At 40.5% G+C, this 17,888-nt stretch overlaps 1 protein-coding gene across 1 annotated transcript in view; it reads right to left on the bottom strand.

Moving 5' to 3' along the window:
• Positions 1-495: 495 nt before the first annotated feature.
• Positions 496-17,888, bottom strand: part of lamc3 (laminin, gamma 3) — a 99,955-nt gene continuing 82,562 nt past the window's right edge. The window contains exons 13-28 of the mRNA XM_051412810.1: positions 17,050-17,238; positions 16,494-16,739; positions 15,010-15,163; positions 14,763-14,905; positions 14,416-14,594; positions 11,396-11,576; positions 10,085-10,329; positions 8,920-8,996; positions 8,452-8,586; positions 5,750-5,969; positions 5,102-5,248; positions 4,330-4,432; positions 3,366-3,568; positions 2,617-2,757; positions 2,405-2,504; positions 496-1,859 (exon numbers count right to left, since the gene is read on the bottom strand). Of these exons, the coding sequence (XP_051268770.1) occupies positions 1,597-1,859; positions 2,405-2,504; positions 2,617-2,757; positions 3,366-3,568; positions 4,330-4,432; positions 5,102-5,248; positions 5,750-5,969; positions 8,452-8,586; positions 8,920-8,996; positions 10,085-10,329; positions 11,396-11,576; positions 14,416-14,594; positions 14,763-14,905; positions 15,010-15,163; positions 16,494-16,739; positions 17,050-17,238 (2,726 nt within the window). The 3' untranslated portion in view covers positions 496-1,596. The remainder of the gene's footprint in view (positions 1,860-2,404; positions 2,505-2,616; positions 2,758-3,365; positions 3,569-4,329; positions 4,433-5,101; positions 5,249-5,749; positions 5,970-8,451; positions 8,587-8,919; positions 8,997-10,084; positions 10,330-11,395; positions 11,577-14,415; positions 14,595-14,762; positions 14,906-15,009; positions 15,164-16,493; positions 16,740-17,049; positions 17,239-17,888) is intronic.

The following is a 17,888-nucleotide window of genomic DNA, read 5'->3' as shown; positions in this document are numbered from 1 at the left end:
AGAGCTCTGTTCATTCCTATGCTGCTCAGTGGTGCAGGGAGCCAAAAAGGTTTGACTTTCAGGCATAAAATTACCTGCACTTCAACCTGCAAGCAGGCTAACTTCCATTCCACTAACTTTAATGGGAATAAAATGATTTAATCATGCAGCTCTTCTAGACTTTCCAAATGTTATTAGACCAAATGGATTGAGTTCTAAGAGTGAAATTAGTCATTTTGCAAGTTTTCAGCTGCTCCTTTCACAATATAAGCACATGGGGAAAAGTCTGTGCTTCATGTGACGTTGGCATTACACGGTTTGCCCACTGTGTTAAACTGGCTTCAGAACGCAGCTCTCTTCCTGGGGGATTGAATTTAGCGAAGTGATGAATGCACTTTCTTTCCATTTTGTACTAAATCTTGAAATTATACAAAATATGTACTAATAGATGTTAATCAAACTCTGATGGATGCATTGCTATATTCAATTTTGAAAAATTCACAAACCGCAAGAATATTTTTCAAGGATGAATACTTATTTTTATTGTTTTTGTTTTCTGATAATTTCTTGAACCATCAACAAATATAAGCCCTTTATCAACTGGGAGTAGCTCCTCCATTTCCATGTGCACTGCACTATTTTACAATAGTGTCCACTAAAAATTAGGGACATTTTAGTATGCAAAATGACCCTTTCAAGTATACTTTACTATGTAATGGTTTCTATGTGAAGGCCTTACATACTTAAGACATGGTTACAAATACGTTAAGTAGATGTGGATGTGTTACTAGGACACATGGATGAGTCAAATTGACTAAGTCTGATACCTGATTGGTTATTCAGCATTAAAAAAAGAACAGAGAAATGTGTCTCTTACAGAATTTTGGTATACCATCACTTCACGAGTCAATACAATATTCGTAATACAAAGATCATTAACTTTTACATTTGACCCTAAGACAAGGGATGTCTGACCATTTGATAGTGACACAGAGAGAAAGAAAAATGGAGAAACCACAAAAACAGAGAGGTAGGCACTGTAAGAATCCCAAACACAGGTTATGTGCTGTTGAAGCCTGACCTGAACCCCACTGAGGCCACAGGGACTAATTGTTAATTAAGCCAGGCTGATGAAAAAGAGCTCAAGTGTAAATGAATGTGTCAGTCTGGAGGAGCACTCAGATACACCTTTTACCCCCACAAAGGAAAATCAGCATTATTTTAAACTTGACAGTGCACTCCAGCAGTTCAGAGCGGCTGGTTATTATTCATGGTGAAATTAAAGTTCTGATGTTGTTGGTAAAAATGAGAGAGGGAGGGAAAAAAAATGAAGGAAAAAAAACAAAAAGAAGAATGAGGAAGAAAAAGGTATAAATCATAGCTGACAGTGTTTAAGTCTGTGGCTTTTGGAAATGTGTGTGTCACTGTATCGAGGTGTACAATAAATTGTACCTTGGGGCAAAAGGTGGAAAGAGGGAAGAATATGAAAGGATGTCACTGACTTTTTCTGAAGCAGAATAAAAAATGACCACAGCCCCTTTTATTGACAAAATCCTCGCAGGCTTTCCTGATGTTCAGCTGTCTAATCAATGACCAAATGACTGTCATCTACTGTGTCTAGCCTTTGCCTGTTCCTGTGGCCTGGGGGCAAGACTGAGGCAGGTTTAAGGCAATGTCCCTGAGACTGTCTCTTTCTTCCCTGATCTCCTGTAAGTCCTGTTCAATGAGGGACATCCGGCTCTGTTGTTCCTTAGCAGCCGACTGCAGCTTCTGGATTTTCAAGCCCAGTGTCGGGCTCTCAACGCTCCCTCGAAGCATGCTCAGGCGGCGTGCTGTCTCGTTCAAGATCCGGTCAAATCTCTCCAGCGGCACGTTCCCATCTGGTCCAGACATGCAAGAGAGAGAACAGATGGAGGAAGAGGAAGCCCCAGACAGAGGCATCAGAAGTTTTTGTTTTGTAGATCATGGTTTGTAAATGGCAGTCATACATCAGTGATTCAAATGTTGGATCAGCCTGAACACTGACCTAATTACAGTGATTTGGTCATTATCCTCTCAAGCATGTTAACATATTGAGCACTAAGTGCTAGATCCCTGCCTTTCTAGTTAATTCTACAAATTGTGCAATACTTTATACAAGAAATTGGTTTGCATTAATAGGATCACAAATACACAGCTGAATTATTTTAACTCACTGAAATCTATCCACAAAGAAAATACGACAGGGCCCTAAGAACAGCAGTTATTCTTGCTTTACCATGGGGATAAAAGTCTGGGAAATATTTCCATGTTAAATGAGGCATTCAAAGGCACAGAGCTCTTTAGTGATCTGACATTTAAGGTGTAATGAAGATTTATGAGTTTTATAGATATGGAAGACTAAAAAGTAACCACAGTGAAAATCATCTGTAGGAGAGAGACTTACCAATTTTGCTGATTAACTCAGTTAGAGTAACAGAATAAGCCTTTAACTGAAGCTTGGCTGCTTCCATGTCCTCCTTTACGCTGGTCAGGGACACCTCAGGCTGGAAATAAGAAGACATACTCTTCAAACAGTCTTTCAAGCTATGCACAGGAAGTACAGATCAATATGCATAGATTCTGCTGTCCAAGTGTGTATATATCTTTGTTAGGTACCTCCGAGGTGATCTGGGAGTTGGCTGTGTCAGTTAGCGTCTCCTGCTCAGCTAACTTTTGTAAAGCTGAGTCTACATGGGAGTGAAGGTGAGCAGACGCAGTCCTTGTATGCTTGGCCTGGGTCAGAATGGCTTTGGATTCCTGCACACAAAATATATATAAAAATATTTGCAGAACAATAATAAGAATTCACAGCCATTCTAGCAGAATGTGAGTGTACGTATTCTCACTTTTTGAGCTAAAATGTTTGCATAAGAATACGCTCAGAATGACATTTTACATTTTTACCATTTTCACCATTTAATTTTAGTGTGTTAGCGTCTTAAAATCTGCTAATTAGCAATAAATACAAAGTACAGCTGAGGCTGATGGGAATGTCATAGTTAACTCTGTGGCTTCACCCTCCCCTTTCCAGGCCTGTATGACAAATTATGGTGGTCGTAAGAACATATTAAAAACAGCCCTATCTACAGCCAGTGTTTGGTTTGTAGGTTCTGGGCTATGGTAGAAACATAGCGGTTCAACATGGCAGCCTCCACGGAGGGCAACCTGTTGCATCTGTAGATAAAAACAGCTCATTCTAAGGTATGAAAACACAACAATTCCTATATTCAGGTCTTTATACACTAATGAAAACATACCTAAGAATATTATCTTCCATTTCTGCCAATAGGTCCTCCTAAATGTTGCACACTGGACTTTTAAGGGATCAACAGAGTTATTACAGTTCATCCCGACTGGACACATACCTTTGCCACAGCATGTGCTGTTTGTTCCACCTCCTTCGTTGTGTTGCTGGAGAGGCTGGAGTTCTCCAGAGCTGGTTCTAGGATCTTCTCAATTTGTGAAACTCTTCTCCTGACATCAGCTAGAACCTTCTCCTCCAGGGGTTTTTCCTTCTTTATTGCAGTGTGGGTCTGGGCCTGCCGACGGGGCCACTCCCTCACCATGTCTGAATGGAGATTGTGAAGAAGGCAGGTAAAAGACCTAAAAACTTGGTTTAAAATCCTATAAAAGTATTTTCCTATAATGTTAAGGTTATGAGACATAAAGACATTCAGAGGTATTTTTTATTAAGAGTTTAACATTACAAAACTTAACTAATTCCACATTATCAGGGCTGTGTGGATGTTGTTTTAACAGATTTGATTGAGAGACCATCAACCCACCAACTGTCACCAGATACTGGGTCAAATGTTGCTAAATCTGATTGGTGCATGGATTTATGGGACATCACAAATGTCCCGACCACTTCAAACCAGCGAGCTCAGACAAAAACACAGATTTTATTTTCATTATTCATCCTCTGCTTATTTTGTGCTACTTTACTATTACAATGAAAGTCTAAGAAAATCACAAAAAACACTTAGGATTCTCTTCATGTATCATAAACAGCCAGAATTTCATTAATATAGTTGATGCCGTAAAACTCCTCAAAACATCCCACTTCATTAAATGTTTTACCTAAGCCAATGCTGCATTCAATACATGCCAAGTAGATGAAAACATTACAATGGTGATGACATATTTATTATAGTAATACTAGTCTGTAATAATAGTCTGTAGCTCTTATGTTTGTTTTCAGTGTCAGTACTTGACATTTCAATTTGAGTAGAATAATTCAGTTCGACGTTCAACAAAAACAACAATGTATGACAGACAGTGAAGAGAGTGAAAAGGAGAAACAAGTAAGATAGACGGATATAAACTCACTTTCTAGTTCTTTGTGCAGTGTGATGACGTCTGATTCCACCTCTTTCCCTGTCACCACAGACGACAAAGCCTTGACCTTTGCCCCTTGAGCGCGAACTTGCAGCTTGAGAAAGAGACACATTACCTCAGTTGATCCGAGTGTATTAAAGGCTTGCAACAACAGGTATCAAAGGCTTTACTGTGGTGTAAACTGGAGGGAGGACAGTGTACCGTGGGTATTTACCTAGGCACAGCTGCATTCTGAGCTAAATGCTAACATGTGCACAATGTTAATGCCAACATGTTGATGTTTAGCAGGTGCATTGTTTACAATATTCACCATCTTAGTGTTTATTGTGTTAGCGTGCTAGCCTTCGCCAACTAGCAATAAGCACAAAGAACAGCAAAGGCTGATGGGAATGCTGTTATTTTTGCATGGTCATAAACCAAAGTATTGCAAAAATTGAAGGGATCAAAAGTTATTACAATTCATCCTGAAGGGAACATGATTGTCTGTACCAAGTGGCATATCATCCTTCCAGTAGTTGTCGAGACATTTCATTTAAAACCACAAATCTCAACCTCATGGTGGCACTAGAACAAGTCAGGATTCATCCTCTGGGTACCAGGAATGTCTGTACAAAATTTCTATCCATCTAATCGTTGTTGAGATATTTCAGACAAACTGCTAGTATGGATAATAAAAACATTGACATTAGCATTAAAAAGGAAAATGAATAAACATTCAAAAATATCTAGACATAACACCACATGCTGCAGTAAATGTCGTCACCTCGCTGACATCATCCACCATCTCCAGTTTCTTGTTGGTGTTCTGTTTTACAGACTCAGTCTCCGCTCTGATCTTAGTGATGAGATTGTCTTTAGTCTGAATTTGCCGGTCCATCTCTTCTGTCTGTTCTATCAGGTCCTCGCCCCACTAAACAGGGAGCAGAAATATAGAATACAGAAATTCAATGCTTTCATTAAAACAATCCCATTTTGCTTTCTCTGTCACTTTTGCAGAAAATTCTACCATCATTCAGCCACTTACAGAGGGCACATTAGCCTATTTCTCTGTCATTTTACAGTGTTTTGTCTGCTCAGAGATGCTGCAGTGGTTAATCACCCTCCTCTGGAACAACATGTACCCCCATGAGCAGCAAATCCTGCCAGCATCTTCTCTCCTGTGCCTACTCAGTGTCCCCCACTGCTTGCCAAATGTTAAATTAAGAAAAAAAAATGAAGTGGAGTTAACTGCCCACTCTTCAAAATATGAGAGATACTTATTCCTATATGAGCCTAGTTAAATGAACTGAAATGGTTTCTTGAATATGTGCAGTTATCAAACAAGCTACTAAATGATTCACTATGGGTCTATAATGTGACATAATAATGCTTCAAATTCCATTTGTACCCTGCAGGTGCTGTCCAAACTGACCTCTGTTGTGCGGTTGGTTGGATGTGTTTGGTTGAGCTGTGTTTGGTCAAGCTCTGATGATGGGCTGACATCTGTCAGAGCCAGCTGATGTAAGGATGATGTGATGTTACCCAGGGCAAGCTTTAAACCAGCAGCTTCCTCCTCCAGGGCCAGCTGTTTGGCTACAGTATCATTCACCTGTGCTGTCAGGTTCTCCTTCTGCTGCTGCATTTGTGCTATTCTGAGATAAAAGTAGAGAAAAAAAAGCAGAGAAATTTAGGAACATATAATTTACTGTAATACCCATTTATAAACATTATTTGTTAATACTTAAAAAATAATGTTTCTATTTATACCAGGATGTGTGTTAGTGTTAATATGATAAAGTGAAAATAAGCTTCAGAGCCTCACATATAATTCACATCATTCAGTGCAATCAATTTTCAAGTTCTTGACATGCCATATTTAAATCTATATAAATCTGTAAACAAGACAATGCAGGTTGTTAAGAGTGAGTAAAGAGGAGTAAAGAGAATGCGGCATAGCGCAAAGAAAGCATGATGAATTCAGTAGAGGTGTTAGACACAGTGCAATGGAAGTTAGAGTGCCATTTTCATCACCTCCACAGCTGTAATGATATCCAATCTGTTTTGCGTCAACAGAAACATAAAAATCACAGAGTGTGTGTCATTCCTGTGTTCTTGCTAAAAATAATTCCTTTTGGCAATATTACATTTCACATGTATTGCAGAACACTGGAAAGCTGGAGGTTGTTGTAAGTGCCTTTAATAACAGCCCATATGGTCTGGTTAAGTAAATGCAACAAAAACAGCTTGGTTTAGTTTAGGGAAAGACTGCCCACAAGGTTAAAAGGAACCAAATTCACTGTATGTGGGTAGACGGGATGCAAACTGTCAGCAGTAGAAGAAGCACTCACATCTTATGCTTGCGTTCAAAAGTGTCAATACAGCAATGTACAAATATTCTGTAACAAGTAAAGCACTTTAAGTATCAAAAGTACTTGTTCTACCAAAAAAATGGGCCCTGTGACTGATTATTTATCAATATATTATTATAAATTACGTGATTGTTAAGACTGATGCATCAATGTACAAGTTTAGTAAAGAAGTTCTCTAACCAAGGGTTCAGCCACCATTAAAGGGTCACCAGATAAATGTGGAGGGTTATGAGATGATTAATGGGGGAAAAGGGGAGAATAAAATAAAAAAACATCTTTACGCCTCAAACGGAAACCTTTTGCAAAATTCAGAGGGAAAATCACAGACATCACAAACGTGATAAGAAACCTAAGCTAGACACTGCTTCTTTATAAGGGGTCAGGGAACCCCTGGTTTAGACTACAATCTGGCTTTTGCTGACCTCCAGCAGTTTAACTTCTCACTTTTTTGCAGTGATGTACAGGTGTACAACCTTGTGACATCACTACTGGGTGTGGTTACAGGTGCGACAGAACACACTACTGAACCATACCCATTGAAACAGGCTTGAAACTCTCAGCCAGAGAAGGGAGTAAAACATTGAAGTTACTCTTTGACAATAGATTGTTTTCCATAAGCTCATTATATATTTGTTATGCAAGATCTTAATGTGAAAAGTAGCTAGTGATTATAGCTGTTAAATAAATGTAGTAGTATAAAGTACCTCAGAACTGTATTAACGAACAGTTTGTGAGTAAATGCACACTTTCGTGGTGGTATAAATTGTCACACTATTTTTGCGTTTGCTGCTAGTACTGAATATTAATATAGAGATTTATTTTCAGTAAAAAGTGTTTGAACTAATGAGCATAAGTTAATCTTGAGAAGAGTCTCAACTACACTATTACTACAGCTTTTTTCCATGTTTAAAGAGTTTTTGGGGACTTTAATTGAGGGTCTAAAGATAGAGGGTGGTGTATGCTGTACAGATTGTAAAGCCACCAGAGGCACATTTGTGATGTTGGGCTATATAAATAAAATTCACTTGACTTGACTTAATACAGGCCTATTGTTAGTGACAGGCTGAATACTTTTGTCATCCCTCTGACTGAATAACTGCCCTGCCAATAAAATGCATCTGACCTGCTTAAGTTACCAACACATGGGGAAAAATGTGTGGGAAATGCAATTTTATGCTGCCCATCTGTGCATAAACTGCTCATTTCACATCCTCTTAAGTGACACACACACACACACACACATCCATAAGCACAGACACACACAGTCGTATAGCAGTGCTCCAAAGATTAACAGAACTCTCCTGAACCAAGCTGACTACTGTTAGAAGGGGGTAATCAATTTTGAGTTGCTCGCTTCTTGCTCTCATCATGGCCACCGGAGGGCTTTTTGCATCATTCTGTCTAGCATTCAGGATAATCCTCAGAGCAATCACACGCTAGGAGATGCAGTGAGCGTGCGGCAAATCCAAGAAAGCAATAGGCTTACAGTGGAGAGAAGCTGTCCCCCTGTGGCTAAATGTCTTACTTCTAAACTCCAATGTGCTTTAAAAGGCCCCTGCAAAGAAGAGGACCTTCTGTAATACAGGGATAGGTGCACTTTGTTAGAAATATACTGCAAAAGCGCAGTAATCCAGGGAGTCATGCAGCTTGTTGGGATTTTGCAATACAAGATGCTTCATGTGAATGGGAGACATTCTTTTTCTACTTGTGCTTGTCTGTGTGTGTGTGTGTGTGTGTGTGTGTTTGGATCCATTGTTGTGCTCACTGCTCAGTTAGGTTCCTGATGTACTCCTCTGTGGAGTTGTCCTGCAGTAGATCCATCAGGAAACCGAAGGTCTGCTTTGAGGCTCTTACCGCCCTGCTGGCTACGGCCTCAATGTGGTCTGCCGTTTCTCTGTGACTGCGAGGCAGGAAAAAAAAGAAGACAAAGTGAACGCAGGAGGAAAAAGGAGAAAGTGAGTAACATAGAATAACAGAACATTACAACTGCCTGAGGAGAGATGAAATGGATTTGAGCATCGATGACTTCCCCTCACTGGCTCTCCCGTCCAGATATCTGTAACTACCACATAATAGTGCTGCATACTCTGAGCAGCCGAGGGCATCGATTCACAGTGGCCTAACAACAATGTAAGTGACAAGCTAAAAGTAGGAAGCAAGGAGAAATGAAGTTCCCCAGATTACTACAGTGGTCGTTTCTTATAATTGGCCTTTAAAAGTCCATTCACCTTACCTTTTCATCAGGACCTGTGAGTCATTGACCATAATGTTCCATTTGTTAGGTCCTGACACCACCTCAAAAGGAATTATCTATGAAAAAGAGAGAGAAAGCAGGTCTGAGAAATGAAAAAGTATAGGTTCTGGCCTTGAAGAGACTTCACACTGTTTTGACATGTTTAATTAAATCATGTGAATCTAATAATTGCAGGATTTTTCACACTACAGCTGACTGTGAAGGTTTTTTTTTTATACCCAGCACTGTTTTCTCTGTGAATATGTGTGTTTGGATATGTGTGAAATCTGTTATAAATATCTAGGAACAGGTCATTTGCCTGCCTCAAAATGGTGGTCTGGGATTTACTTTAATTTTGCAAATAATGAAACTCCTCAAATGATCCTCCCCACTATGTATTCAAAACGGTTCAAAGCAAGGAAAAAACCTCCCTCAAAATAAATCCCCTGAAGTTTTGTCCTGATAAATGTAATGTGTATACCGTCAAATGCAGAATCCTTCCCAGAGTGACATTTAATTTGAGAAAATGCAAATAAAAATGGGAAAACTGAATCAACAATTGACACTCTAGCATTTTTTCCTTCATTTTGGGTGGCTGCTCTGATTATTAATATGAAATTAAATTGCTGCAGCTACAGGCTTACCCAAGTGATAAGGGCTACGGAGGTACAGTGTGTCTGCACGCACACACACAGGCACACAATCAGAAATAGAGACCTATATATTGGCAAAACTAGCTCTCTCATCTCCCCGAACCTAAATAACACGGCAGCAGTATCCATAATAGATTCCTGCAAGCGTTGTGGAGAGACGGTGGAAAGCCTTGCGGTGGGTGAAGAACAAGTTGTTAATTTTAGCGTCCATCAAACATCCTTTGGATTTTCCTTAGGAGGCACGAATTTCAACTCAGAGGAAGGAGGGAGGTTGAGGTGTGAGGGGGGGCTAAGAAATATTGCTTTGCTTTGGGGGATCTTTGTGGATCTATACAGAGGAGCTCCACCAAGAGTAGTAAACTACAGCACCCCGATATTAAGGACAAGAAATCAATTGCGTTACATACAATATAAGCATGCTTGTGGAGTGGTTGAACTATCCAGAGCATTTTATGCAATGAAATACCTGTAGTATATGCTAAATATGTGGAAATGCTGATATGTTCGCCTACCATGTTGTCCAGGTCCATTGTTGCCCTCTTTAGCTGTTGCTGAGACGCTCTGATCATGACAATCGTCCCTGTGAAGGTTTGACAAACACCCCTGCTCCCTTCATCCTTCCTGCTCTCCTTCCTCTCTTCCTGTGTCATGCTGATGCTGCAGTTCAAAGTAGATGTAATGCCATGAAGCTGGGCTAAGAGTGTGCCTGTAGAAGCTTCCAGCAAGGAAAATTGTTTTATGAAGGCCTCCCGTGCTTCTGAAAGAACAAAGAGCACAAAGCAAATAAAACCCACGGTAAGTCCTTCATGGATTATTTCACCAAGAATATTATTCTTCCAACTCTGTGTAGCTAGAACGTAGCTGTATTTTAACACATTACTCTCATTTACTGTGTGAATCCAGACTCTCGTCCTTCCTGTTTATCTGTTTGTAGTAAAAAAAACAAAACAATTCCTATATGCAATTCTGTTAACACTTTTGTCAGAGTCTCACTTTGTATTCAATGAGGTTTCGAGTCAGTCTGGAACACAATTAGTACAGTATATCTGCATGTTTGTTGCTTCATTTTGTGACATACTTTGTGTCTTATAAAATGAGACGTAACACGTGTGTGTGTGCCCGAGTGTGTGCTGTTTTAGCCACCGTGTTGATCCCGTTGCTCCCACATGCTCATTAAATTATTATTGGGCCACACAGTGTCTTAAAGTGCATGGCTGATGACTACGTGTGTGTATGTGTGTATAAGTATGTGGGTGTTGGGTGGGGGGTTGTTAGACAACTGTTATCGTGATTGCAACTATAATCATAATAAACCAGGGATTAGAGATGCACCGCCTGTCATATAAATAGGGATTAAGTTGGTCACACAGCGCCTTGTTCTATATTGTTATGATTTGTCTCCATTTGGCCTGCGCAGCTGAGCCTGTAAGCCCTTTCCCCCCCCAAAGATAATGAGGATATATCAGCATTGTGTTAAAGTAATTGGGAGAGGTTTGTATTGTTGCCTGCTTCCTGATTTAATCGCTTTGTTGTGTTGTATCTGTCACACTGAGGAGACACAGACAGAGCAACAGCCCATTTGTAGAACGCTGGGGGCGGTTTCATGTCAAATATCTTAGCCATGCTTGCTGGTCTTGTATGTTCTGATATGGCACGTTATCATCTCACAGCCAAAATGTGACACAATAGTTACAATGGCACATAATCGAGCTTCACATTTCACAAAGCAACGACTGCCAAGTGTCTTCTTACATGGCCACATAGGAAACATTAGAAAGAGTGACAGGCCAAGTGGAATTATCTTGGCTTCTGGCTGCTGTTACCTTGGAAGGCCAGAAAATCCTCCAGAGCATTGGGTAGAGTATCCTCCCTCTGGTGCTCATGCTCATAAAGCCTGGCCATGTGATACTTCAGCAGGTGGTGCTGCTTCCCAAATCTACCTCGGCAATCAAAGTGAGCTAAGAGCTTCTCCAAATCCTGCAGGCGAGTCCTCAGCTTTTCTGCCTGTAATAGCACAGAGATTTATCACTGACTGTGTCAATGAGAATACAGATTTTGCGACACCAAAAAAAAAAAAAAAAACACAGGGCTGCAACAACAAATACTACAGCAAAAATATCTATCCATCCAGATCTGTATTTATTTATTCAGACACAGGGATTGAGATAGGACTCTGATTCTTGGTACACCCTAACATCAAAATGTAGTATTTCAACAAAAGCAATGAATAAATGAATATCAACAACAGGATAAGGATAAAATACGCTTTTCATATCCGCATCCACTCACACTATTCTCTGCATAGCATGTGGCCGAAGAAAGCATTTCAAGAGATAACTAGATTAGACTTCTTAGAAAATGGAAGTCCAAGTCTGAAAATGGAATAAAGGTGCTGTGATTGGCACCAATTTGTTGACCCTGGAAGTGAAATGGTCCAGATCTATAAAAAGAGCCTGTTATCTCACTGTGATCACACCTCCTTTTCACAAAGGAGCATGTTACACGTGTCACACACATGTGATCGACAGGCGTGTTCTACGTGGCTGTTGATTGTATTTAGTAAGCACCCGAGGTGTTAATGAGCTCACATCTTCGGTTGGGCCATTTTAACACCAGGTACAACATATGCTTTACAGTGCTCCTCTGCAGTGAATAATTTGTGCCTTTGAATACATACCATATATCTTTCTTATTATTTTATTCCATTTATTCCACTGTTTTCCAGCTTCTTTTTAATATCTCTCTTGATCATCAATCACACATCTCTGTCTTTTTCTGCCTTTCTTTGTGCTTGTTAGTCTTTTCCTTCCTGTGTGTAAGCCAGAGGAAAATGTGAGCAGAAAGATAGAGAGTGGGAGAGGCAGAAAGGGAGAGCTCTGGGAGACTGAGGATAGTGAGAGTAATTGCAGGTGTTCAGAGCAGACAAGGCTTGGGATGTTCACTGAATTGCTAACACCGTGGAAATCACAGCATGCATTCACACAGGTACAAGCCAGTCCGGAGAGAACACAGAGCCACTTTAGCTGGAACAAGAATATGTACAGAGAGAAGACAGAACATGTCGGTGGTATTGGAAGCCAAATCCAGGGACGCAGCACCTTAGCATACAGACGTGGGTTGCAACAAATCTAAAGGGACAGAAAGAAGCAGCACAGGAGATCATTAGGGCAAAATGTCTCTTTCTGTTTCACTGCACATCTACTGTTTACTTGCAATCTACAAATACAAAAGAGCCATATGGCTGTCATGAGGGTCTGCAAAGGCAAGATGTGCTAGGGGGACTGTGCTATTTCAAGAACAAATTGTACCTCGTAATAGCAAGAGCCAAGACACGATCTGTGTGCAAAGAATTTATATGAATATGTGTAGCAAACATACATTAATAAATGTGAAAAGAGAGCGAATAGGATAAAGATTCAAAGCAAGTATGTTTACTCAGGCAGTGTACTAAAAAGTCTGAGATGCTGAAACCTAACGAATGTAGATTTTTGTAAAATGCTGCACTTTCCTCCCATTACATCCCATTACGAGGGAATTGCTATGCTTTTACACCACATTTATCCGACAGCTGTAGTTAAAGTGAAAGTAAAAACATTCGTGCCGAGACTAATAAATCAATTAGTTGATGAACAGAAGATGATCTGACAATTTTGCTAATCGTTTAATTCATTTCACAAGAAAAAATACCAAAAATTCTCAAATGTGAGGATTTGCAGCAGTTTTTTCCTGGTTGATATCAATTTAAATTGAATATCTTGCAAACTGCTGCAAATTTGTGATGGCATTTTTCAGCAGATTATGGCATTTATGGCTATATTTTTTATTTGATTTAAAGAATCTACAGAATAATGAATAATTGTTAGCTTGAAACTTAAGCTTAAACTGAGTTAGCCAGGACCACCTGTAACACCATTTACTTAAACCTTAAAGCGTTTTTTTTATGGATCACTACTTGTTTGTGAAACGGGTCACTCGTATTGATGACTTACTTAAAGTCTTTTCCCCATTTAGGGGCAGAGCTTGTCATCTCACTCTTTTCTGTGCCTGCATGTAGTGATGAACCTACAGACAATTATGACAGACTTTGCAATTCTCCTCAGCTGTACAGCACTTTCAGCCTCTTTTAGTTTACGATTTTGGTTTTCTGGCCCACAACATTACGGCTGTTTCCTGCAAAAAAGCTCTTAAACCCTTGCTTTATATTGTAGCACCAGCTAGTGAAGCATTTAGCAGCTGAATAACCAGATATTTTCCTCAGGAGTTCCAGCAGTGGCAGTTAGCCTCTACCAAGAAAAGAGACATGTGACTACTGATAACTGTTGCATTTATGTTGTGTCTTCTTATCTGACTTGGTTTCATTCAGAGTTGAAGGCTGCAGTTTCAGTACAGGACTTTTGGAGTGAAGCTGTGTGCAGACTAATGCTAAACTAGTTGTCGCTGGTCAGTAAATACCTCCAAACTAATGTCTCCTTTTGAAAATTCGACATGTTTATTACAGAAGTTGTGACGTGTGGGTGTGGAGGCTTTGAAGTTGTTTAAAGGCACCTATGACGATTAATTAATTCTTTTTGTAATGTAATTATGTTTGCTGTTGAGTAATGAGTAAAGTAATGTAATGGCTTTTTCAGCTTGCCCGCGGCTGTCTGTAGCTGCTGGATGTGTGAATAAGCAATTGTTTGTCAAATTAACCTAAATGGGGATATTTCAGTTTTTGTGTTGACATCATGTTTGTTTAAAGCCACTACTGTATGTGTAGAATTTGAAACACTTCATATTTTGGTGCCCCTGAATGGTGGTTCCTCACACAAACACACACAAACAGCAATAAAACAACTAAACTCACCTGTTCCTTGACAAGGCCATAGCAAACTGGGCATTCCTCACACTGGTGTGTGTCTCTGGCGTGGAAATAGTTTAACTCGCATTTGTCACACTTATAACCCACGAAGCCCTGGCGACAGTGGCAGGTACCGTTACTGTGACACTGCATGGAAATGGAGCCCATTGGGTCACAGTTACAGGCTGGGAGAGGGTACAGGACAGCAGGATGGGATCACAGGAAAGACAGGAGAACAGCGGAAGAGCATATGTAAACATTTGAACAGTTAGCAATGCCTTTATGTTCAATCTGTATTAAGGGATTAGAGGATGGTATAGTGCAGTTGCGATGCCTGAAGTAAAGTCCTGTACCTCTGCAACCTCGTGACGAGAATCCAAAGAAGCCCGCACGGCAAGAATCACAGAGTCTCCCCTCCACTCCTGCACGACACACACACTGCCCTGTGATTGGATGACACACGACTGACGCTGAGCCAATTGGATTACACTTGCACCTAAGGAATACAGGAAAATATTTTAATAATGGATTCAGTTTGTAAGCTCAGTGATGATATCTATTCAACAAATCTGCTCAGTATTTTGTATGTGATTTCCATACCTCTCACACCCTACATCGGGTTGGAGGTTGAAGAAGCCAACTTCACAAAAACTGCAATCCCTTCCGGTCACATGACTGAGGCACTGACAATTTCCTGTCTGAGGGTGGCATTCATTTACATGCCCAGAGGTTCCGGCAGGATTGCAGCTGCATGCTAGTGGAAACAAATACAATAATTTCGTTATCAAAACAATGACAATATTACTTTGTTAACAGCTCAAATCGTGGCAATGCAGGAGGACATTTTATTTTATTTGATCTCAGACTGCCTGAAGGAAAAAATAGAGGGGAATGACAGACGGTTCCAGGGAGACTCGTGGATCTCTTTCTGACATTGTTCTGTACAGAAGTTCAACCTGGGGCTTAAAGAGGATGAACACATCACAGCTATTACTCTTTGGGTCTCTTTCTGCCTTGTTTCATTCAGTCAGAGCTTTTTTAATTCTCCCAACCCACAGACTCTCTTTTTTGTCAGACTCACAGCAGCCATTTGTCCACCCCATTTTCAGCTTTCGCCTTTCATGACTTAAGAGTGCTACACCTGTTGAATTGAAACTCCTGAGCTGATTAAGTCCATTTGAATGCACTATTTTCTTTGTTCCTTTAAAACCTGAACCCAAGGCCATGTAGTCCTTAATGGAATTTGTTCTGAATATTGTTCAGACTATGACTTGACTCTACCTTACTTGTAGTGAACAGAAAAACTTGAATCCTAACAGTTATATTGTGGCATTTCAAGTATGTCTTGGGTGAGGACTCAATAATTTGTAAAGATCCATGTTTTAAGATACATAGAATTACTTTTTTCCAAAATTGCTCAGTCAAACTTCTTAATCTGCTCCTTCTCCCTTATTATAAAATATTGATCTATGAATAAGTGTAATGTGCTTAAGGCTTTCACATCACACCTACGTTAGTTGTGATGTCAAAAGTCATGCTTTATGTAGATTCAAGGGGAGCTTAGAGAAACTTTCCCCTTTAGCAGATGAATGTGAAAACCGCCTTCTAGTGTCAAACTGTACATCATTCTACAGAATGAAGGTCAAACAGGTGAAGTAAGAGGAAGCGTTTGTTAAGGGGACTTCTTACAGAAATAAACTCTCTCAATAAATCATAAAGATAGTAAATTCAAGGTCTGGTGTGTAGGAGTTTATGGCATTGGGAAACTGCTTGCCTCAACCGAGCATGTAGGAGAAACTACAGTGGCCACAAAAAGCCCCTATCCAGAGCCAGTGCTTGGTTTGTCTGGCCTGAGCTACTGTAGAAACATTGTGGTTCAACATGGCGGACTCCGTAGAAGAGGACCAGCTCGTTCTGCAGATAAAAACGGCTCATTCTAAGGTAACAAAAACATAATGATTCTTATTTTCAGGTGATTATACAGTAATGAATGCATACCTATGCATATTACATTCCACCTAAATGTTACCCACTGGCCCTTTAATTGACCATTGTTCCATTGCAGGCCCCTCTAAGTTACTCACGCTTGCACTTCTGGCCAACTGTCTGGTTCAGGGCATCGCCGTAGAAACCCCGCCGGCAGCGTTGGCAGTGGTCCCCCTCTGTGTGTCCCAGGCATTTCACACATCGGCCAGTGATGTGGTCACATATTCCAACCGCGTTGAAGTCCACATTGCCGTTGCAGTCGCATCTCACACACAGACGAGCTGGCCCAGATTGTCCCAGGGGGTCACCATAGTAACCGTCTTCACACATCTGACAGCGCATCCCTACACAGGGGGAAAGGTGAATGAAGTGGGCAGGAATTAGATGGATGACTGAGCTAGAACACAGTTGGAGGTCATGTCACTTCAAAGTATGTTATAATTGAATTAAAAACTCCTATCAGATGTATCTGAGTTACATGTAGCATTGTAGAATCCCTGCAATCCCTGCAAATGAGCAGCTTTAAAGCCACAGTCTTTTCAGCATCAAGCTGTCTTGTGGAAATGTGCTTATCATTTTGTTCTTGACGTGAAGCCCATTACTTACAGTGTGGTGCCGTTAAAATGATTTTACATTGTCGGTGGTTCATCTCACCTGTCTGTCCTGTAGGGCAGTTGGTACAGACCACCTGTCCTGTCTCTGCAATTTGGGCACAGCTGGTGCGGTCCGGGCAAGGGCAAGGCTGACAATCACCAGGCATGCCAATCAAAGCGTTGCCATAATAACCATCCAGGCAGTGCTCACAGGTCATCCCGGTGGTGAAGTCTGAGCACTTACAAACACCTGAAACAGAGAGAGGAGTATAACAACTACGTGCTCCTACTACACACATGCACACCTGCTTGTATTCGTCATTGTTTTTCCACACTTTGAGTTTGACACAGATAGACCACAGAGGGTGATGTTTCCCCCATCACCAGCAGAGTGTGCTGTGTCTCTGACCATAACTGCAGCAACTCCACAGCACAAAACGCTAAGAAAACATTCTCCACAGCCCACCGTGGAGAGAAGACAACTAAATTCACCCCGACTATAATTGCTTTGGGAAATATAAGAGCCAAATGCAGTCCGAAAGACCTTCAAGAAGTAAAGCAATTCCCCCACCAAGTGGGAGAGTTACCAATTCTATGATGTCCTAAAAACAAACATGTTGTTTCGAAAGCCTTAGAAAAACAACTCACAGCCTTAAAAACACTTTAAAGGATTGTTCATGTGCAGCATGTATTGATATACACGTGTATATACACCGGATCTCTGATTTATTCTGTCCTCTTATTGAGCAGATTTTCATCCCTCATTATGGCGTATTTCAAATCCAGTAAACTATAGGCAGCACTGAATGACAGTGATAATCAGAGACAAAATCCACAGTAGCGAAGAAATTGACATCACATCTGGGCAGATTATATGACTGTAAAATGGCAAAACAATTC

This window comes from Dicentrarchus labrax, unplaced genomic scaffold, assembly GCF_905237075.1.
Source record: "Dicentrarchus labrax unplaced genomic scaffold, dlabrax2021, whole genome shotgun sequence".
NCBI classification, from domain to species: Eukaryota; Metazoa; Chordata; class Actinopteri; family Moronidae; genus Dicentrarchus; species Dicentrarchus labrax.
The sequence above is the reverse complement of the archived record's forward strand: the minus strand, read 5'-3'. Positions and strand labels throughout refer to the sequence as shown.